This window comes from Phocoena phocoena, chromosome 15 (genome assembly GCF_963924675.1).
Source record: "Phocoena phocoena chromosome 15, mPhoPho1.1, whole genome shotgun sequence".
NCBI lineage: Eukaryota > Metazoa > Chordata > Mammalia > Artiodactyla > Phocoenidae > Phocoena > Phocoena phocoena.
This window is the reverse complement of record NC_089233.1, coordinates 81,445,332-81,463,045: the sequence shown is the minus strand read 5'-3', so window position 1 is coordinate 81,463,045 and position 17,714 is coordinate 81,445,332. Positions and strand designations below refer to the sequence as shown.

At 50.6% G+C, this 17,714-nt stretch overlaps 1 protein-coding gene across 1 annotated transcript; it reads right to left on the bottom strand.

Annotated features, from left to right (window-relative positions):
- Positions 1–3,030: 3,030 nt before the first annotated feature.
- FAM210B (family with sequence similarity 210 member B) lies at positions 3,031–11,989 on the bottom strand. The gene is made up of 3 exons (XM_065893569.1): positions 11,804–11,989; positions 3,445–3,620; positions 3,031–3,247 (listed from the first exon to the last, which is right to left on the bottom strand). The coding sequence occupies exons 1-3, from the start codon at positions 11,987–11,989 to the stop codon at positions 3,031–3,033; spliced, it is 579 nt and encodes a 192-aa protein (XP_065749641.1).
- Between the last annotated feature and the right edge of the window lie 5,725 nt (positions 11,990–17,714).

The following is a 17,714-nucleotide window of genomic DNA, read 5'->3' as shown; positions in this document are numbered from 1 at the left end:
CCAAGCGTGGCTTTTGTCCTGATTCTCTGGTGAAGGAGTGTTTGCCTTAACGGAATCCCTCCTCCACAGCCATACTTGGATCTGGGCGCTGTCAGTGTTCATCGTGGCTTATAAAGTGGACGCCTGCTGCCCCTTCAGTACAGCTGGCAGAGGCTTCCCTTCTTCCCCTTGTCACCTGGTTCCCACGGGACACACAGGAGTTGTGGCATCTGTGTGAACTTGAAACCTGAGTCCACAAATACACCTGTCTGCAGTACATGGGTAATTCTTTTCACCACCTGTTCACTCTTGGCCTAGAAATGAGGAGGTGCCATGAGAGGAGCTGGCCTCACGTTCTATGTGTCCCTATCACGTAAAATGACGTATTTCTAGCTGCCAACACCTGTGCATCAACCAAAGATAATGAACTTGACCATAATGAAGGCAAAGGTGGAAGTGCTGAACTTACTGGGAACTAGGAGAGGAAACGTGCTTTCATGGCCAACTTTCAGTGCAAGAGGCCTACAGAGATCAGAAATGTCTACACAGAAGGACGTGGCTATACGCTTCCATGTCAGAGTTGCCGAAGTAGTTGTGGAAACTTAAGAACTGAGTAAAACTGCCGTGTCCAGTTAGCCCCGTTGGGACAAAGGAGCTTTTGGTTCCCACAGTCTTGAGCTTTTACATCCCGGAGTAGTAGTTCATCCATCCACCCCGGATGTAGTCAACACAACATGACTAACCCCACCAGTGACACTAGCTAAGCTGTCATTTCCCCAATCGCACAGAAAAGAGCTCACTGTAGCAGCACAGCATTAATAAACTAGGCACACGCACTGCCGCTTCATAATCGGCAGCAGTGATGGCTTTTTGAGAATAAAAAGTTCTTCATAAACTTTACAAAGTGTTTATTTGTTTCACGGAATTTAAGCTGCTCATTTTGTCAGATAAAAAATTAGAGGTGAACAATGGCTTACGTGTTTAAAATAGATCATCAGTTTTAATTCCCCTAGTTCCATAAAAACAATGTAAATACAAGTGATCTGTACATCTTGCTGGTGAATTCACATAATGCTGTAACTCCCTGGTCCTTTGATTGCCTCTCCTCTCTAGTTACTCTGTTCTGTTCTGACAACTGGCCACTGGAGTGGAGTGGAGTTGGGGCTTACGAGAGAATGCTACGGCTATTTGGTATGATAATTTGTTTTATTGCTTGCCCGTTCAGTCCACTCCCATTCAAGCCCTTAAACCTGTAGGAATCCCTATCGGCTTTTTTGCATAGGCATTACTCACGAGTTGAATGGTTGGGAGGCCGGTGAGGAAGGTGGTTAGGAGCCCAGAGCCAACTGTTCACACACAGACAGCAACACAGAAGTGCTGGTCCTGTCCTCATGAGGAATTACCTAGCACTGGTGCCATCTCTCTCTGATGTGGACGTGTCCTGGGAATTAGACTCCAGAAAGGCAGTCTAATTCCAACTTTAAATTGCTAAAACCTTTTGGCAGTGGGCTAACTGCTTTAAAAGGGCGGGTGGGGGGTGGAATAATGGATCCACTTTAAAGATCTTGCAAGTGGAGAATCTGGCTCACAAAGATTCTTATAAAAGTTAACTGAAATAACTGATTGACATGGGTTACTACGGGCTAACGAGGAAAAACTGTCAGTAGTCAGATCTCAGTAAAACCAGGATGATCAGTTTATAGTTCCTTGAGTTTTCTGATTGTCACAAATGTAGTTAATCAAACCAAAAAACTAAAATAAAAAACAAATCTGGGAGCCAGAAAGATAAATGCAACCCCTGAACCATGGTGGCAGGGCAGTTACACTGGGGTTCCTGGAGTGTGCAGCCAGTGTCCCGTCAGTGATGCTGAAGCCCACGGGAATATAGTCCTTCTCCGTTGCTTGCTCCTGACTGTCTCAAGGAGAAAGTCTCAACTGAGATCTGTGTGCTTGCATTTCTGTTCTTAACCAATGTCCCAAACAGAGAACGAGGGGCCTAAAGTCACACACCCTTTATCTGGTAAACTAGCTCGGTCCCTGCCCGGCCTGTATTATTATTTTGCGGTTGTCTCCCATTTACAGCAACTGCTAGTAATTTTACTTTTTTAGAGAGTGATACAAAATCTTTTTTTGCATACATAATTTTAACTCAATTAAAAAATATAAGTAGCAACACAATGTAAACACTGTGACACTAGTTCTGGAATGTCTGAAGTCTGAGACAGAGCTGGTCAGGCCAAGATTGTCTCAGCTTTGCGTATATGTACAGTATCCAGATTCCTGAGGACACAGGCGTCCGGGGCCAACTGATGCCATTACTACTGGATGAAGTTTCCGTATTTTACCGAAACAGAGACAAATGATTCTGACCTACTTTGATGAAGTTTGGGAAAAATCAGCTGAGGCAGGCCCCATCATGTCCAGATTTGAAGGTGTCTTGGGATCAGTGAAACGTACCAGAAATACTTGTTTTTCTTTCCCCCCAAACAAGTGTAATGAACGTCAAAGTGTTGATGCTAATTAAGATCCTGATTCCATATTGTGAAGTCTTAAATTCTGCTTCATTAATTGTAGCACTGGCAGCTGTTCTGCAAATTACTGCATATTAAAACGAAGGCCGCCTGGCAGCAAACATTGGAGGAAGGGGAACTTTAAAAACCAGCTTAGTGAATCGCTGCCCTTTAAGAACTTGAGCAAAGATTAACCCCTGAGGCTTCTTTCTGCACGGCAGACCCTCACCAGTGATCCTCCAGAATGGAACATTTCCTGGCTGACAGTTCTGTTTCAGATGATAACTCAGTGGTGATGCTTTGCTGACACTGTAGATGGTGCAGACAAGCCCTGTGATGAACAGCATTACCAAAACGAATAAAGCAAACAAATTACAGTGATTTGAAACCCTGAATTTTTGCTGGCAAAAGTAAATGCTATTCACGAGAAGACAGCAGCTAGCCCCTTCCTCACCCCCACCATAAACCCTACATCATAAAACCAGTCCAAAATGTATCATTTCAAAGAAATAGGTTTTCAGGCCCACAGTTGAAGAGTTCATCAAGGCTTCGCAGCTGGAGGTTTAAAAATTCCCACTTTCCGAAAATACCTGACAATCAGGGGCACGGAAACTAAGGTAATGCTTATCCTCACGGGTGCGAACAGCTTGTGGATGGCATAGGCCACCACGAAAGTACTTGTGCCTGCTGCCATTTTCGACTGTACCAGTGACTCTTTAAACCCGAGTTTAAGCAGGATGGCTGACATGTCCACACCACTGGAGGGGAGAGAGGCAGACAGACAAACACAAAAGGGATAGAGTTAACCGATCAATTTGGCTATGACATTTACAGTATTTTTAAAAATGTGATGAAAGTAGCTAGATGAATACAAAGTCTTAGGAAAAAAGTTCTTATTCCCAAAGACACTTGGATGACAGCGAAAAACAAATATCTACTACTGTCAAAATCTTACCTTGAAACAACCATGTAAAACATGCCCAAAGAGATTAATGAGATTCCAATGTGCAGTGACACACCCACGGCACCATATTCTTGAAAGATCTTTTTCAGCTGCTGCGACTTGCTTTGCTTTTTCTCCTCTGTACTGCTGATGTTGCCGCCTGTTGTCACAGCGATTTTGCTGGTGTCCTGCGCACAAGCCAAAGAAGGGGAGACGCTTTGGGGCAGGAGCAAGGATGTTAGTGGTCATCAACAGTCTCAGATTCAGGCAGCGCTCTGCTCTTTCCTGTCCAGTGAGAGATAAGTTACTATCTTTGTCAGCTGAGGCTAATGCCCGCTAAGCCACTGAGTGCAGTGAAGGGCTGGGTACCAGGTACGATGGGCGGTACGATGGGCAGAACGATGGCCCCTAAGATGTCTAGGTCCTCGTCCCCAGAACCTGTGAATATGTTACCTTACGTGGCAGAAGGATTTTGCAGGTGGGATTAAGTTAAGGATCTGCGATGGGCAAATCATCTGGGATTTTCTGAGTGGGACCAGTGGGACCTTAATCATAAGGGTCCTGTGAGTGGACACAGGGGGGCAGGAGGGTCAGAGAAGCAGATGTGAGGACGGAAGCAGAGTCAGATTTGCAGAGATTTGTGCTGCTGGCTCTGAAGACAGAGGAGAAGGCCACGAGCCAAGGAGTGCAGCACCTCCAGAAGCTGGACAAGGCGGGAAATGGATTCTCCCGTAGAGCCACTGGAAGGAACCAGCCCTGCCCACACACTGACTTTAGCCCTGTGAGACCCCGTTTGGGCTTCTGACCTCCAGGGCTGTCAAAGAATAAATGTGTGTCGTTTCATGCCTCCAGGTTTGTGGTGACGTGACAACCATGCTAGACTCTACAAGACAGTGGGTACGAAATAAAACGGAGCAGAAGCCGTGACGTATCTACTTCTGGAATCAAGATTTACCCCTGAGATCTCAACGGAGAAAGGGAGGGCTAGTTCTCGGGCCATAAATGCAGCGGCCGGGTTAGTACAGAAAGTATTCATTGCGTGGGGTGTTTGTTAACAATTACTGAGCATCTACAGGGCTTGGAATGTTTGGGAGAAATAAAAACAACAACCTTGGATTAAAGAGACAAAACTCCTCAATATGGAGAGTGCCTTTTTCATCAAAGGATTTCTTCAGCTCTAACGACAGACCTCAGAGCTCTTCTCACAGGCAGCATCTGGGTCAGTCAGCTCCGGCTACTGACTTTGCAGCGGGACGGCTGCTTTCTTGTATTTTTAGAACATGCTGCAGTGGAGCCATGCTTCAAAGGCTGCGGTGGGGGTGGGGGGGTGGGGACACATGACATGCAGCGTGGCATCCCCAGGGACAAAAGTGAAATGACACAGGTGCCCAGGGCAGCAGCCTCCAACCACAACGAGGCACAGGTCCTCCTCCCGGCCCTGCCCTGCTTCAGAGCCCCTGCTGGCGGGCAGGTGGGAGCTTTGACCAAGCATGTCTGGGGCCTCCCTGCAGACGCTGCCTTTCTCAAGAGCTCCCAGGGGACCCGGATGCTGCTGATCCATCTGTCTGTGCCCAGGTGCCCAGCCTCTGATTTCATAGATGTGGGGTGAGGCCTGGGCACTGCGATTAGATATCAGTTCCCCTGGTGCTTCTAAGTGATCAGCCAGCGTTGCCAGGTAAATTACCTGCTCGACACTCTCGCCTCCCCTTGCCCTGCTCCTGCCCGCCCTCAGCAGACTCTCCACGTGGCAGTCGCTTCTCAGATGTACCTGCCTTGCAACAGACTGGAGTGAGCCACTTCCTAAGCTGGAAACACAAACGTCACCTCCTCCAAGAGGCCCTCCTTGACCACCTCAGCTGCCTGCCCTCAATGGCAGCCATGCTATCACATCTCTACTTCCCTCTCTGAGATTTCCATCTTCAGGCGTTGTCCTGCTTATAATGTAACAAATATAACAAATACATGTATGTAAGCATTCCGTTCTTCGCTTGTTTGCTGTTGGCCAGAGGCCCGGAATGTGTGGTTCCAGGGAGCAGGGACCTGGTCGTCTTGCCCGGCTCCTAGCACCGGGAGGGTGAAGGGACCATCTCTGCCCGGTGTATTAGGGGTCGAGCTGGATTGCATGCACAGGTACTAGGATGTGATCAAGAGTTTTTACTTTTTTGGCTACGCCACACAGCTGTGCCTTGGGATCTTAGTTCCCCGTCCAGGGATTAAACCCGCTCCCTCGGCACTGAAATCACGGAGTCCTAACCACTGGACTGCCAGGGAACTCCCTGATAAAGAGTTCTAAGTGCAGCAGGTCCCCTTCCTCCTCAGATACTTCTGGAGGCTTGCCCACCCAAGCCTCGTCCCCCCATCGCACGCCAGGCCCGCACTGTGTCCTCCATCCCTCGTGCTCATCCATGCTGTCCCCTAAGCCAGCAGCCCTGGTGGCCCACCCCCGCCCTTCCATCCTCAGGACGTGACGGTGTCTGCCCATCAGAATCCACTGCCCCGCCCTCCACCGGGCCCACTGCAGTCGGCCTCCTGGGCTGTTTTCTTTCTTTTGACGGCACTCGGACCAGACCTCCCGAGCTACTCTTGCCCGGGCTGTAGGCAGGAACATGAGAGACCAGGGGCCACCCAGGGGCCCGGGGCCTGACCTCGCAGGTCTCCCATGAGGGGCTGACCCTACAGAGCAGCAGACAGGGCTACTGACCGGAGGGGCGCTGAGCGGTGCCAGCCTAGGTGGGTTTAGGGAACGCTGCTTCAGGACCACCTGGCCCAGGCCCCTCATCTCTCCCCTGGGTTACTGTGATGGCCTCCCTCCCAGCTGGTCCCCCAATCCCACCCTTGACCACTCAACACAGTGGCCAGAGGGAGCCTGTAAAAACCGAGGTGGGATTACAGCACCACCCCCGTCAGAGGCCTCCTGGAAGCACCAGCCCCTCAGCCCTCCAGGCCCGCCGCCCCCTACCCCCATTCTCCTTCCTGCTACCCATTTGGGCCACGTGGCCTTCTTGCTGCTCTAAGCAGGCCAGGCCAGGACCGCTCCTGGCCTTGGCATCTGCTGCTCCCTCTGCCTGAATGCTTTTCCCCAGACGTCCTCATAGCCCCGCCTCCAGGTCTTTATTCCGACATCACCTCAGGGAGGCCCTCCTGGAGCACCCTCTTTAAAACCGAGACCCTCACACAGCTGTTCCTGTGCAGTTCCCTCCCTCGGGCCGTCACCACCTAACGCCCCGCGTGCGTTTCTTCCTCCTCCCCAGGGAGGTCCACCCACTTTGGTAACAGTTTTGCTGGTATATAGATTACAGGCCATAAAGTCCACCTTAAGGTTTAAAACGTACAGTCAGATGGTTTATGTGTGTTTGCAGTTGTGCAACCATCACAAGGATCTAATTTTGGAACATTTTTGTCACCCAATTAGCAGTCACTCCCCACTCCTCTCTGCCCCGTCCTGATGGGGAAAGGCAAACACGAAACTCCTTTCTGTCTATGGATTTGCCCTTTTTGGACGTTTCATGTAAACGGGGCCATACAGCATGGGGCCTTTTGTGACTGGCTTCTGCTACAGACTCAATGTTTGTGGAAACCCTACCCCGCCCCAAATTCGTATGTTGAAACCGAATCCCCACCAGGATGGTATTTGGAGGTGGGAGGTGACTAGGTCATGAGGGTGGAGCCCTCACGAATGGGATCAGGGCCCTTGTAAAAGAGACCCCAGAGCGCTCCCTTGAACCTTCTACCATGTGAGGACATGGCAAGAAGACAGAAGACGGCTGGCTATGAACTCGGAAGCAGGCCCTCACCAGACACTGAATCTGCGCGTGTCTTGACCTTGGACTTCTTGACTCCAGGACTGTGAGAAATGAATGTCTGCCGTTTAAGCTGCCCAGTCTATGGTGTTATAGCAGCCCGAACAGACTACGGCAGCTTTTTTCACTTATCAACGTGTTTTCACGGTTCATCCACGTTGTAGCAGGTATCAACCTTCATTCCTTTTTATGAAGCAGAATTTGATTCAACTGAAATACAAAGTACAGATTCTAAAATTTACTCTTTGGGGCAAGCTGGGAGCCACAGTACATTTTGCCCTACAAAGAATGTCTGCAGTGTCTGGAGCCCTGTTGTGTCTGGTAACCCCTGGGGCAGCCTCTCAGCTTGGTTTCATGCTGGACAGGAGGGCTTGGCTCTGGACCAGCTGCCAGAACGGAAGATAAACCGTGGCTGCTGCACGTACGTAGAAGATAAGAAGGCACAAAAGCAGACTCTCCTACTGTCCCCAAAAGAACTAAGTAAGGCTCAGTGAAGGGCCACATTCCACGCACGGCGAGGAGGGGGTGGAATTCAGTCTTGGATTAAAACTTGCCCAGAATTGGGAATTCCCTGGTGGTCTAGTAGTTAGGACCCTGCGCTTTCACTGCCGAGGGCACGAGTTCAATCCCTGGTCAGGGAACTAAGATCTCACAAGCCACGCAGCGTAGCCAAAGAAAAACCTTTCCCAGAATCATCCTTGATTTTTAATCATACACAGCAGCTACTCACTTGCCCCTGCTCCCAAAAGAGTCGGCACAAAACTCAGATTTATTAGTTGAGGAGTCTTTTCATTACCTCCCAACTGAAAGAGCATCTCTTTTGTTCCCAAACTGCAGTTGGGACTGAAAAAAAATTAAAAAAAACCAAACAAAACCCCCAAACACCTGGAAGCTTTAAATTAAAGCTTCAATTAAAATTAAATCTGTTTCATTAAAGGCTGCTCAGTCCCTGGGAATTAAGTGTTAAGGTCCTAAGGCGGGAGACGAACTGTATCTCCTCTCTGCCTTTAGCTTTGACTTCTGCGGGCTTTTTTCAGACTTAAGAAAACAAACACTTAAAAAATGGGGAGTGCCTACTAAAATCCAGTATCCATTTATGGGGTCCCAGAGGCTGGTTCTGATAGGCAGGAAAGCATAACGTTTTTTGAAAGGTTTTAGGAAAACCACCAGTGTCCTCAAGAGAAGCCCCTTCTATTGAGCCAGGTACCGGGCTTAGCACTTTAAAGGCGCCATCCCATAAAAACCCTCACAACCCCACGACGTGGGCACCTCTGTCGCTCCCACTTTGACAGATGGGAGACCAAGGTTTGGGGCAAAGCTATGAGCTGGCTGGCGGCGCCCAGACTGAGTTCTGTGCTGCAGGCTCCCCTTCATGTCCCCCAAGAGCTGAACATTCATTCCTCAAGGAAGAGCCTGTTCCAGAACGTCAAGGCTCTGGAGGGGAGAAGGAAAACTGTCACCAGTACCCTTCGGTTGGGCCAGCACCGCGCCCTCCCTGTTCTCTGACACCCAGCAGCCAGAATGGCCGCTGGGAGCTCAGGCTCCTTCTGATAAACAGCTCCCCACCCGCCTTTTGGCTGCGGATGAAGTGCCCCGGATGGGAGATCTGCCAGGCCCTGATAGGAGGAGCAGTGGACAAACCCCGGTTCCAAGAGCCAAACAACGTCCTGAGGCTGATGACGGGTGAAAGCCCCTTTCACTTCCCACCCTGGACATCTGGCCCAACCAGACTTCATTATGTCCCCTCTGTCTACTTGCCAGGACCGGGTGGAACTGTCTCTCTCTCTTTCTTTCGAGAGCCCTTTTCTGTACGACCTCTATTTTGGCAAAAGGCCTTTTGGCCAGAAAAGAAAAAAAGGCAGCCAGGGCTTCCCTGGTGGCGCAGTGGTTGAGAATCTGCCTGCCAATGCAGGGGACACGGGTTCGAGCCCTGGTCTGGGAAGATCCCGCATGCCGCGGAGCACGTGGGCCCGTGAGCCACAACTACTGAGCCTGTGCGTCTCGAGCCTGTGCTCCGCAACAAGAGAGAGAGGCCGCGATAGTGAGAGGCCCGCACACCGTGATGAAGAGTGGCCCCCGCTCGCCGCAACTAGAGAAAGCCCTCGCACAGAAACGAAGACCCAACACAGCCAAAAATATATTAATAAATAAATATTAAAAAAAGTTATTCCTTAAAAAATAAAAAGGCAGCCAGACTTCCAGCTACAGAATAACCAGTATCTACTGCAAGACAATGGGAGGGACAAAATTTTCAGACAACAACAGACAATTTCCTGTTAGCCAGTGCTGCAGTTAGTTTTTAACTTTCTAGAGTTAGAAGCTTATATGGACAATTTTCTTCCTTTTATCCTGGAAATCTCTTTAATCATTGTGGGTCATGCATTTTTCTTCCTAACCCTGGAGGAGAATAAAGAGACTGAAATAAAGGAATTTATGAGGCGATGACATGCAAGGAATGGAAACTTTTCAGACATTCATTTCTTCGTGAAATATCACCTTAAGAACCTGTGATGTATCCTTAGTCGCTGCCCTGGATGCAGACAACATCTACCTCCCCCGTGTCTGTTCTTAGATCAGTGCTTTCATATACCTGCAGATGGCTCTCTGAGCCCCAGTGTCCTACCTCCCAGTTCTCCCTCACATGCTGCCTTTTCAGGGAGCCCTTCCCTGATGACCTTATTTATTAAACTGGCAGCATCCCTCCCTGCAGCCCTGCCCATCTGCACCCTCCCTCCCCTCTTGGCATTTCTCAGTAGCACCTCTCACATCAACAAGCCTGATATTTTCCTTTTCTGTTTATTGTCCCTCCCCTCCCACTAGACATCAGGCTCCCTGAGGGTGGGTTATGTCTGTTTTGTTCATTGCTCTATCCCCCCCATCCCCCGCCTTAGAGCAGTGCCTAGCACAGTGCAGACACTCACGAATAAGTGAGGAACACAGCACAGCTGTTGAGGGCAGAAGCCTTGGAACGAGACCGGTTTGGGTCCCAGTTCTGACAGGTAACCTCTGTGTGATTCTCAGAAAGTTACTCAACCTCTCTGGGCTTAAGCGGGGGGGATGACAGTATTGCTTACGTCACAGGGTTGTTGTGAGGATTACATGAATTAATATTTTCAAAGTACTCAGAACAGTGCCCGCTACAAAGTAAACACAATATAGTGTTTATTATTAATATTACTTATTGCATGAATGAAAACAGGTGTCACTCTAAACAATCTGAACTTGTGAGCAATTTTTGGCTCATTCCTCAAACCTTCCTGACCCTTCTAATACAGCCTTCTTACTTTAATAAATATGGGGTGGGGGAGCAGTACACACACACACACACACACACCTGCCAGTGCCAGGCTCACGAGACAGACCAGCAAGTCAGGAGGACATTCCATACGATAAGTGCATAGAAGATGCACACCCATGGGGCTGAGGAGGGGGCCAGTGGAGACACCCAAGGTATCACTGGTGGTCAGGGAAGGCTTCCGGGAGGAAGGGACAGCTGGGCTGATCCACAGAGAATCACCAGGAGACAGCTGGGTGTGCGCGGAGGGTGCCAGACGCATGAGGACCCCCTAACTGGGCTCAGGAGGCAGAGACAAGATCTACCACCTGTCCGATGGGGGAGCAGAAGGCAGGGAAGGAAGTTTCTCCACCTGTGGCAGAAGCATGGTAAGGTCATGCCTATGCAACATTCAGGAAGCACTGGCTCCCGGTGGCACCATGTTGAGGCCCACATCAGCTCATGGAACTGTTCCCCAAACTATTGTTGGGAAGGTGCTATTTTAAAAGCCTGCAAGGTCAGCAAACAGGCTCAGAGGCCTTCAGCACTTGGGGTAGGGCTGCACCGCTGGTGAGTGGATGCAGGCAGGCAAAGGGACCAAAGGTGCAAAGCTCCAGGCACTGCTTGTCCCAACTTGTTAGCTCTGGATCTCCAGACTTCACTGCTTACCACCTTTTTTCTTTAAGAAGACCCACTTCAAAACTTTCAAAAAGGGACAGTCTGCATTACCATTCTGAGTGGAAACCCGTTTTCAGTTAGCATACACAGAAGCAACCGAAGTGAAATATTGACGCAATGAAGTAACACTGGGTTTCTTGCGCGCGTCCTGCCTGCAGTCTGACAGGGAGGCCTGCCCTCTAGGTTAGATAAAAAGGGAGTGGCAGCAAGTGTTGGGGGGGTGTTAGAGACCGCAGCACCCACCAAGCCTTTCTCCTCGGCCCAGGGAGGAAGCCCCGGCGCGACTTCAAAGGGAACAACTCTACCGCCCAGTGAGAACGTCGATACCAAGCCCAGGCCCCATCTCCAATCCTCCCGTCCACCACCACAGTACAGCCTGACGCTTTGGGATGCTGGGATCACCTGGAGGTTGTGACCTTGGCCAGTCACCACACCTCCCTGAGCCTCAGTTTCCCCTGCTGTGAACTGGGAACTCGCTTCTTTGACTCGTAGAGATCTGAGGCCTGGGGACCCTGGCGGTGCTCGGTCTCGGGCAGCTGCGCGAGTCAGGCTCTCCTTCGGCGGAGATGGGCCGACGATCGGGGCGCGCGGGGTTCGGGGTGGGGGCGGGGAGGCTTACCTGGCGGCCGTGGCAGTTCCCGCGGGCCGCGCGCAGCAGCGGGGCGTCCAGCCCGGTCCCGAGCAGCGGCAGAAACAAGGGCGGTGGGGCGCGGGGGGCGGCAGCGCCCAGGAGCCAGGTGGCGCGAGACCGGACCCGGGCGCCCATCCTGCCCGTGGGGCACAGCAGCGCCAGCAGCCCGGCCATGGTACTCAGCCCTGCGTCGCTGCCCGCACAGCGGACAGCAGAGGGAGCAGCGCGGTGGGCGGGGCCCGCGGGAGCCCGAGCCCGGAGCGGCGGGGTGGGGCCGGGGCCGCGCGCCGTCCTTGGCCCCGCCCACCGACCCCCGCCCCTCCGCCGCCTGAGCGGCGAGGGCGGGGCTGCAGCCCCGCGCGGCCGGGGCGGGGCCGGAGCTGAAGCCCCGCGAGAAATGGGCGGGGCTGGAGACGCGCACGCCTTCTGACAGCCGGCGAGTTCTAGCCGGCGGATCCTGACTCGTCCTGTTGGTTACAAGCGAGTGAGAGGCCAGCCCAGCCCTGATTCAGGAGTGAGGGGGTCAGATTCCTCCGACTTGACGGGAAGTGACAAGGTCACGTGTGGAAGGGCTTGTGGAATGGGAAATGTTGTCGTGACCATGTTTGGGAAATGCAATCTACCACGGTAGTCAACCATTAACTGTAATAAAGATAATAATCTTTGGTCTCCATTCTGCAGAAGAAGAAACTGAGGCTCACAGAAATGAAACCTTCCCTGAGGCCTCTTATCCTCATCCTTTTGTCATGCCTGACCCCCCGGTAGCATTTTTTGGTTCAAACTAGAGGATCCAGAATGCTTCTAGATCTTTGCTATTTTAAGCAGAAAAAACAATTTTTTTTTTTTTTTTACCACAGGGAACCGTTGCTTGGAAAACCATTGGAAAAGCTGGAGGAGTGGACATTAGGCTGGCCCCCCAGGAAAGGCTCTCTGGACAGAGCAACACGGGCCGGCAAGAGGGGGGACACAAGCCACAAGCCGTTAGGTGGGTGTCAGGGGTCGGCCAGTGGAATGAATGAATTCTAGAGCACACTGCCAGAGCCGTGGCCCCAGGATCAGGAAACTGCCACTGCAGCTGCTTTCCAGCTTCTACAGAACAGATCACTGGACGCCAGAAAGCAGAGTCAGGCGGCTGCCTCGGCCACAACTAACGGTCCACACCCGTGGGCTGGCGACTGCACACCTGAATTCTGCTGCAGAAAACCCCACGTCTCCGCACACTTGTTTACCAGCAGCAAACAGCCCAAACCGCAGGAGGATGCCTCCGCCTCCTTTCTGCCTTCGAAATATTCTGCCAGTGCATTCAATTGGCAGAAATGAGTTCGTATCCAGAAACCTAGGTGCAAAGGGAAATTATAGCCGTTCTGCCAGCCGTTCAGCCGTTCTACACTGGAAGGAGATGGGGATCGATGTACCCAAGTTCAATACCTCAGGACCCCACCCCCACCTTGAGAAGCCCCTTCTGTCTCACTGGCTACAGCTGAGTCACAGGACACTCTTAGCTGCAAGGGAGTCTGGAATTTGAGGATCCAGCAAAAGAAATAGGCCTGGCTTAGGTCAGAGTAGGCACATCGTCTTCCTGAACACAATCGGGGTTCTGCTGGCAGGGAGGTAGAGGGGGTGGCTGCCGGGGGACGGGGGTGGTAACTCCAGGCAGTGCAACAGGGCTGTGTGCCTGTGCACAGCGGTGAGTGTCACACAGGAAGTGCACGTGTACCATGGGAAAGGGCACACATCAGTGCGTGTGTGTGTGTGTGTGTGAGGGCGCTGAAACCTAAAGGGGGCCGGGGTGCTGGAGGAAGGAAAAGGAGGAACTACTTCTTCCCAGTTTCCAAGGGAACCATGGTTAATCTGCTCAGGGGTCCAGGGCCTCGGGGTTACTCACTGTGGCTCCTTTCTATAAGAATGTGGGAAGGTAGATTCTGGAGCACAAGCAGATAAACTGTGATAAAATAGAAAGTGAACAGTGTTTGGGACACATTGCCACGTTTTCTCCCATTACGTATTCTCTGGTTGTACCTGAGTCTTCCTGAGGACGAGAACAGTTCTCTTCCAGTTCTCTTTCTCTGTCAGATTCTGCAGTGTCTGCTCTAAACTGTTTCTGCTCACCTGGAGTCCTCCTTCCTGCCCTGATGACTTCTCTCCTGGCACATACCTTGGCCTCTTACTTCTCAGGGGAAGCCTGAGTCTTAACTGATGGCTCCAGCCCACATCCCTGTTTCCCTCCACCATTCCCCACCTCCTGTTTCTGTCCCTTTTCCCAAAGCAAATCCAACTACCCGTGCCCATACATCACTTCTTGCCTCCTCTCTGTTCATTTCCAATCAGCATTCATCATTCTGAACACCTGCTGTGTGCCAGCAGTGGGCGATGCAGTAAAAGTAAGGCTTTGTGGTTTCATGATTTGTTGGTTAACATCACAGCTTTGGTGTGGTGCAGGCCCTGTTTAGAATCTTTGTTAAGTGACTCCAACGATCTAAGTCCCTTGTTTCCTCACTTGCAAGAAGTGAGAGTAATAATACCCATCTCAAAGGGTTACTGTGAAAGTTAAAGGAGATAATATATTTCAGTGCCTGTAGAACCGGGCATGGCACAGTGAGGACTCAAGACGTGGCAGTGTGGCTGGCGTTTCTGTCTATTTTGTCTGCCCAGCTCCCTCTTTCTATTGGAGATGCCCCTCCCTCCCTATTGTAGTTTGTATGAAGCTGTCCAATCTCAATGGTTGGTGGCTCTCTGGTCAGGGTATGGGTGTGAGATCCAGATCTTGCCAAAGTACCCCACACCCCTAGTATTGGTAGAAATGGGGTGATGTTGTATATATGCATCATAATGTGACTTTTTCACTTCATCTGTCACTAATGTCTTTCCTGTTGAAACCGTAATTGTGCAATATTATTATTTAGAAGCTGCAGAGCATTCTATAGTATAGGTGCTCCATGATTTATTTAATCCAGTGTCCTGGTAATGGGTGTTATGGACTGAATGTTTGTGTTTCCCCCCAAATTCACATGTTAAAGCACTAATTCTCAGTATGATCGTGTTTAGAGATGGGCCCGTTAGGAGGTAAATACGGTTAGATTAGGTCATAAGGGTGGGTTCCTCATGATGGGATTAGTGCCCTTATCAGAAGTGGAAGAGACACCAGAACTCTTTCTCTCTGCCACGTGAGGACACAGCAAGAAGCAATCAGCAAGCCAGGAAGAGGATGCTCACAAGAACTGGACCTCGTTGGCACCCTGATCTTGGACTTTCAGCCTCCAGAACTGTGAGAAAATAAATTTCTGTTGTTTAAGCCACCCGGTTTGTGGTATTTTGTTATGGGAGCCCGAGCTGACTAATAGGGGTTATAATAAATATATTCGTGATTTCCAGTTTTTTCTCTATTATAACTTGAACTATCGTTAGTGACATCTTGTAGCAGTAGATCCTGTTAGTAACCCTCTCCTTGAAAGAGTCTCACCATTCACTTATCAACACGCACTTACTGGGTGCTGACCACGTGTGCACATTTTCTTCCATCGTGTGGCACCTACTGATTCTTCTCCCTCTGTGAGGCAGGGTCTTCGGAGGCAAACGGGTCAGGGTGGAGTTTGGGAGCTCGTGACACTAGCCTTGCGGCCCCAAGGAAAGTATGTAACCTGCTTTAACCTCAGCTTTCTTTTCCTGTGATATGGGAATAACGACACATGTGTCTGTGACTTCCTGAAAAAATGAAGAGCAATCCCATGTGTGCACGACGGGCATGGTATCAGTCCCCACAAAGGCTTCACTCTCCACCCTCCTTCCCTCCATCATGACATAGATGGCCTGTGGGGCACAACGAAGGGAGGAGGAGGGCTGAGGAGAAAACGGGCTTCCACGCCCCACAGACCACGTCTGAACTGGGAACCATGGAGGCACGCGCTGTAGGTCTCTGCAGGAAGAGGTGCATTCGCTTTCAGTTGTTCAGTCACTTTTAATTCAGCATCCGCGTCGTGCTCGGGGCTCTGCTAGGCACCAAGGGGGGCGTGGAGAATGTCACCGGCGGTAGCTGCCACCACCCACTTCCGAGCGACCTCTTTCTCCTCGTGGCCCACCCTGTGGGAGCTCTGTCCTTGTCTGAACTTGGGCTGACATTGGATCATCATCTCTGCTTTTCTTCCTCATTTGGGGGAAAAATCGTCAGTAAGAACATGGGCCGTGGAGGCGGAGAAACCTGGATATGATTCCACCTCAGCCACTGACTGACTGTGGCACCTTGGCAAGTCACGACACCTCTCTGTGTTTCTCAGGCTTCACCTCTGGGATGTGGACAGTGAATGAACCTCCCTTAATTTGGTGTGAGGCTTAAGTGGGATGACACCTTTTTTTTTTGCGGTACACGGGCCTCTCACTGTTGTGGCCTCTCCCGTTGCAGAGCACAGGCTCCGGACGCGCAGGCTCAGTGGCCATGGCTCACGGGCCCAGCCGCTCCGCGGCATGTGGGATCCTCCTGGACCGGGGCACAAACCTGCGTCCCCTGCATCGGCAGGCGGACTCCCAACCACTGCGCTACCAGGGAAGCCCGGGATGACACCTTTTGAGTGCTGTGCCTAGTGCCTGGCTGATGGCAGGAGCTCAGAAAATGTGAGTTATTAAGAGGAATTCGGGTTCCTCCTGCCTCAGGTTACTGCCTGGCTGGGTTTTCTCTTGTTTCCACAAATAAGGTAGAAGATTAGTCCAACGCTTTGAAACAAATGGTGTTTTATGGCTTGGGGCCCAGAGCTAGGGCTTTGGGGTCAGATTGCCTGGGGGTGTGTCCCCCCATTATGGTGCACTGACCGTGTGCCGGGTCAAGTCACTCAACATCTTGGGACCTCAGTTTTCTCATCTGTAAGATGGGAATAATAATAGCACCATATCACAAGATTGCTGTGAAGAATAAGAGAAATTTCATGCACGTGTGTGCTCGGCACAGGGACCAGCACATGCAGTGCCTTCCCGAAAGCTGATCGTGGTGAGCACAGTGGCCATTATTATTCTTGTTCCTTTTCATTCATTCGTTCTGAGAAGAGTATGAATGGTGTGAACTGGACACCAATAAAAGCTTCGGGGTGGGGGGCACAGGGCGTAGAACCCGAGCTGTGCGGTCCAGTGAGGCCACTCAGGGAGAGAGATGCTACTTGTAAAACCACCACCAAGAAAAGCGGCAGCTTGTTGAGGAGGAGCGTGGTGATATGGTTTTCCAAGAATCTCCTCTCGACTGCCTTGGAGATAGAAACGATCACTTCTCGGTACTCGGGAAGGATCTGGATTAGCTGGAACTATGATGTTGGAAGATTTTCTCGTTCGTTCGATGTCTCAATATGTTGCTAATAAGAATGTCTTAAGTACTTGGTAATAATGATTTAAAGACGGCTGACTCATGCCTGAGAAGCATGGGGATTAACAGGAAATAAAATCAATATCTGTTAAGCAAACCAGTGGCTGCCTTTTGTATGCACAACTGTGGAGTCTTTAAAAGTTTAATTGTTTTTTAGCAAAATTATTGTCATAGGTAACATTTGATCATTGTAAAAAATGAAAAAAAAAAGAAAACTCAAAGGACACAGCCAGCAACTTCTTTTATTCATTCATTCATTTATTCTTTTATTCATTTTATTTTAAGCACCTCCTCAGTGCCGGGCACACAGCCGTGAAGTAGGAAGACAAGGTATCCCAGAGCTTATGGTCTACTGGGGAAGACAAGCCAGCGGGGAGGGGTGGTGGGGGAGAATTCAAAACAAAATCTGCTGACAGAAAACCTTTCCACAAAAGGAGAAGAGAAAGAAAAGAATTTCATTATTGAGTAAACATTAAGCTAGAACGTGATGCAGATCTCGGGCAATTCACTAAAGAGGTCTCAGAGACGGGAAGCAAGCACCTTGTTTTATGCAGCTGA

Bases quoted from the DNA above. Each gene is read 5' to 3' on its own strand.
- FAM210B (XM_065893569.1), bottom strand. From the start codon at position 11,989: ATGGCCGGGCTGCTGGCGCTGCTGTGCCCCACGGGCAGGATGGGCGCC. The intron at 3,621-11,803 runs GTAAGCCTCCCC...GCTTGTGCGCAG, and splicing joins GGAACTGCCACGGCCGCCAG to GACACCAGCAAAATCGCTGT. The intron at 3,248-3,444 runs GTAAGATTTTGA...TCTCCCCTCCAG, and splicing joins TTTTACATGGTTGTTTCAAG to TGGTGTGGACATGTCAGCCA.